The 4,892-nt window shown below is 40.9% G+C and overlaps 1 protein-coding gene across 1 annotated transcript; it reads right to left on the bottom strand.

The window, feature by feature from the left end:
• Window positions 1-1,541: 1,541 nt before the first annotated feature.
• On the bottom strand, window positions 1,542-4,095 carry btg2 (B-cell translocation gene 2). The gene is made up of 2 exons (XM_080848364.1): window positions 3,680-4,095; window positions 1,542-3,047 (listed from the first exon to the last, which is right to left on the bottom strand). The coding sequence occupies exons 1-2, from the start codon at window positions 3,825-3,827 to the stop codon at window positions 2,677-2,679; spliced, it is 519 nt and encodes a 172-aa protein (XP_080704490.1). The 5' UTR covers window positions 3,828-4,095; the 3' UTR covers window positions 1,542-2,676.
• Window positions 4,096-4,892: the final 797 nt, after the last annotated feature.

The raw sequence follows: 4,892 nt of genomic DNA, 5'->3' as shown, positions 1-4,892 counted from the left end.
AAGCAGGGGTTGGTAGTGGGGGGTGATAGGCTCTGCAATTGCCCCCTTAGAGGGTTTTTTACTGGGGCAATTCTTATGGAAATGGAATCACACATACAGCATGCCTTCACAGCCACCACAGGAGACGAAAGGGATCTTTTGGATATGGCCATGAAGAGATGGGGTCCATCACAAAGCACAGAGCCACAGTTCAGATACTACCCTCTTCGTCTGTCATTTGGTGTGTATGTGACAGAAACCAAGCATCTGTGCTTTTATACCATTCTTCTTAGACAGTTTAAAATGTTTTGCCAATTGTCTTTTTTATGTGTTATTGCGTGTGTACACATGATGGTGAACAGTATAAAGTATTGCAGGATTTTTTATAGAACCCATGACCGTCTCTGAGATAAACTCCACTCCTTAGATAGAGTAAGCATGTGGTATTGAACACAAAAATCTGTGTAACATGGCTGATGGATGAGCACCAAAATGACTTGTATAATTAGCCCACACAATATAAATGAGCCTGATGTCTTCTCCATATCGGCTTATGCCACGACATCCCTTCAGCCCCTTTGTCCTCCCTGAATACACAAACAAAACCTGAAAAACATAATCCTGCGCCAAGCTCCACAATGAACAAATGAGCTTCATGCAGTGATCATTTTCACAGGAACCTATCCTCCAGGAGTTTCCTGGCATAGGATGTCCACATTATGTAGATTCAGGGAAACTGCTGAAATGTCTCCCCTTTTTCTCAGAGCATTATTTGGCATTTAAGTCTAATTGGGTATTTTACTTGACTGGATCTCTGTTAGTGTAGAAATACTCAGACCACTGTTTCTTTATGCTGTGTGTTGGAAGGACTAGTTGCACTCAAACATGACTTGGATCTGAAAACACAATGCACAACAGTCAAACCGCCAAAATCTGACCACTTGCCTTTCCCTCAGGATGTCTTTGAAAGTGAATAATCAGGCCCAATTTTCTGCCAAATGTCTAATTTGTTTCTCTTTCATCGTGCCATATCCACAATGGTTTGTCTAAAGCAGCACATAGAATTTCAAAAGTCGTAATCTATGGCATGGCACCAAGTCAAGGCCAATTTAGAGATAAAATCGTCACAGCAACCTACAGACATGCCTCTCCTTGTCCAAACCAAAGCTAGACTGGGTTTGTTCAGATTAACTCAGCATGCCTAGACTAACTATTGATGGTTAATTCCTGGTGCAATGGCTACAAGTCTAATCATGAAATGGAGGTCTGATGAAAATCAACAAGCAGTAATTCTGATTCCTGATCAAGAAACTAGAATATAATCCATGTAGGGAATGTGTTGCATATCTGCAGTTTCTGCATGGTAGCCTGATTTTGGGAAAGTATGGCCTGTCCAAATGCAAATAACTCTGAATACAGACAAAGGACCAATTAAAACAAACAAGAAATTACTAAAGTAAAAAAAAAAAAGTACTTTCAGCAAAATACAGCCTATTTAGTACAGACAGTGTTTTTTTTAAGTTTCATTGTCAGCAGTTCATAAGAAAATGAGAACTTCAGAATAAAATTCATAAAAGGTTTATTGTAATAAAACTGCCCCCCAAACTGTACAGATCTCTATATATATGCACAAATTCATTTAAAAAGACTGTACATTTTAAAAGCATACTGTGTTTAAAATAGCTTACAAACTACATGTATCTCCATCTACAAAAGTAAACAAGAACAGAGCTGCTCAACAGCCCTGGTGGGAGAATGCTACAGAGAATGAGAACGTCTCACACTGGCAGTGAAAACAGGCGTGTTGCCAACCAACCACCTCACAGCATTAATTCACTTAACAAAAACAGCAACTTTTTGGGGGAGAGAAAAATTCAATCCTCCTTAAAACATTCAGATTATTTCCAAAGGAAACATGACGGAAACATAACGCCATCCACAGTCCTGGTGTTTTAGCTTTTGTAAATCAAAGTAAATTGAAGTAAATATCAAGATTCAGAACAGGACAATAACAAACCCATTTTTGGAACACTGTAAAATATTGCACAACAGGATTGGAATGAGAGTTTGGCAAATGATGGTCATAGTTCTAGAAATGGTCACATTACAGTTAAGGCAGGAGGTACACAGAAAAGCAGCTGTCGCTTATTTTTGAGTCCTCAAGCAGTCCACCCCTCAATGGTGAACTTGTGTTCCCATTTGATTGACACAATAACAGAAAATACATTGCCAAACAAAGATCACTGTGAGTGCCTGAGAGAATACCTTCACTCCAATTAGCCTATGTCTTTTGTGTTCCTGAATATTAGAAGGTGTGGGGCTCATTGCACCAAGAGAAAGTATTGCCAGCCCCAGTGTTCATGTCTTGTACAAGTTAGGTCCCAGTTTAATTTGGCATGCAAGTATCACAGGATAAATGCACACTAGACCCAGAAAGTACCAGTAGTGCAAAAAAGCGCCTGACAATATTTCAAATTCTAACCTTAAATGCAATGAGCCAAGTGGGACCATTCCTCCAAGAATAGCAGTGCTTTTGAAATGTTCACTCACAATTAAATAAGAATTAAGTTAATTAGAAGGGGTTAGAATATCTTGAGATGCCCAGATTCCAAGAATTTACTCAATATACTGTGGGTGGTTAACAGCGCACACCAACTCACAACACCAGTTTTCAGAGCCTCATGATGGTTTCTCACTTTAGCTGGACACAGTCATCAGGTAGTTTTTTGGAGGGCTATTACGACCACCCATCAGAAACTGATTCTTGCAATTCAAAGTCTGATCAAATGGGGAAGCACTGAGGTTGGTTGGTGCGGTGCTGGTTGCTGGGGCCTCCGCTTCATACAAAACACATATGGAACCATCCTCCCCGATGCGATAGGAGACCTCGTAGGGGTCAATCCAGAGGGTCAACTCCCGTGGCAGAAGCGTGAACAGCTGTTCACAAGGTACTCCAATCCTAGTTGCAGCTTTAGAAATTATGGGGTCCATTTCGTGGTTAATGCGGATACAACGATAACCAGATCCCTTCTGTGGTCTGTCGGGGAACCAGTGATGCTGGTAGTGTTCTGTTTAAGGAAACAAAGGATTACATTAACATTAGCAATATGATAAAATACTGATGGAACACAGTACTTCCCACGCCACATCTGCGTTTCATAGCAGAGAGACGATCAATTACCCTGCATGTTACCAACTTGCAAAATTGAATGTCTAGGTAAAACAAAATCCACATAAGCTAAACTCATGGTTCCTGGGTACGTCAATTGCCAAATGCATTGATTCCTAGTGAATCTACAACGGTCTTGTTGACCTCAAATTAACGCCAAATAACATTTCAATAAGACACAGACTGGTTAATAAATGTCGAATCCTTTTTTCGTGTCAATTTATATGCTCACCAAGGGCATTTGTCGACGGATGCTTTTGTCTGGTTGCTAGCCATAGTTAACAACGTTATGCTAACTGGCTTACTTAAATCGGCTAACATGCAGAAATGGCTAGCATCGTAAAACTAGCTATAGATAGCAGTTAGCTATAGCGTGAGCAGGCCAAGTAGGGGCACGGATAGATAGCTAACTTAAGCTAATCAGTTCTTGCAAGTTAACATTACACTTGAAACACACCTCGTACATTGGTTAACCATTTCGTTTAGACAGTACCTGTAGTATTGACATCATAAGAAAAGATTGGTAGTTACCTGACAAAGCTTGCGTGAGACAATCCCTGAAAACCGAAAGCTGCTGCTCGCTGAGATAGCCCCTTGTTCTCAGCAGTCTGGAAACAAAGTTCGACGCGGCGGTTACCTCGGGGCCCATTTCAGCTTTGGTTCCGTAGCTGTGGTTCATTTTCTTCACAATATCTTAAAGGGTATTCAAGGTTATTAGCCGTTTTTGTTTGATATTTCAAAAACGTCCAGGACACAAAGTGCAGCTACTAGACGACGGACAAGTGCTATGCTAACTGTGATGGCAGGCTACGGTAACGTCACTCTTATCTAGATGTCGTCGAAGTGAAAAATCGGCTGCATTCAGATTAACAAAAAAAAGTTCGTTTTAGCTGAAAAAATCGCGCATAGTTCAGTCTGTGTCGGAAGATTCTGTGCCGTGGCCTATCTTCCCAACCTCAGCTGTGATCTGAACCTTCTTGTTGTTATCGCGCCCCTCTTTATTGGGGAAAACACTGAAAGAATGGCGTCATTCGATCGCTCTGTCAATTGATGTAAACATCATCCAATGAGAGGCCACACCAGAACCCTCCTACTATCCTGATTGGTTGATGTCATGGAAAACATTTGGAGTACTGCGATAGAGACGCAAATTTGCTTCCGACCAACTCCTAATATAGAGATTGACGTCAGAACAAAACCAAATAACTTCGAGGTATTTACGAAAAAGTGAAAAATACACACCATCCTTACCGTAAATTACGACCCTAATATAATGAAGAGACAAGGAGCAAAGGTCATGCTACAATTCATAACTAAACCTTTGTTTGCCATATTATGCTATTCAAAACTCGCACATATTTGCGAATGCTGGGATCAGCGCAGTCTGTTTTGTGAACTCATTTAATAAATTAGTACAACCAACCCTGCTGTAACAAATATGACAACCACTGTTTAATTCAAGTCAGCAATCTAATTCCACAACGTTTTTTCTTCGTCTGGAATAGGCTACATGTCGGGGACATTTCTCCTCTCGGTATAACTTTACCTTGGCTGCAGAGTTCTTTCTTTTCCCCAGTCGGAAAGAAATCCACCTTTCGCTCATTTGTTATATCTGAACCATGCTGTAAAACAAAGCTTCTTTGCCTGGCGGTAGCGCAGCGACACCGGGTGTTTGCATGGGGAAGTGAAACGTTATTTAAACCCACGGAATAAACGTTTGCAGCAGCTCTTCAGTGACGACTGT

The sequence above is a fragment of the Sprattus sprattus genome (genome assembly GCF_963457725.1).
Source record: "Sprattus sprattus genome assembly, chromosome: 12".
Classification (NCBI taxonomy): Eukaryota; Metazoa; Chordata; class Actinopteri; order Clupeiformes; family Clupeidae; genus Sprattus; species Sprattus sprattus.
Note: the sequence above shows the minus strand (reverse complement) of the source record. Positions and strands in the feature narration are given on the sequence as shown.

What these genes read in the sequence shown, in the direction of transcription:
- btg2 (XM_080848364.1), bottom strand. Translation starts at nt 3,827, where the DNA reads ATGAACCACAGCTACGGAACCAAAGCTGAAATGGGCCCCGAGGTAACC. An exon ending in TCTCACGCAAGCTTTGTCAG is followed by an intron (nt 3,048 to 3,679) that starts GTAACTACCAAT and finishes TTCCTTAAACAG; the next exon opens with AACACTACCAGCATCACTGG.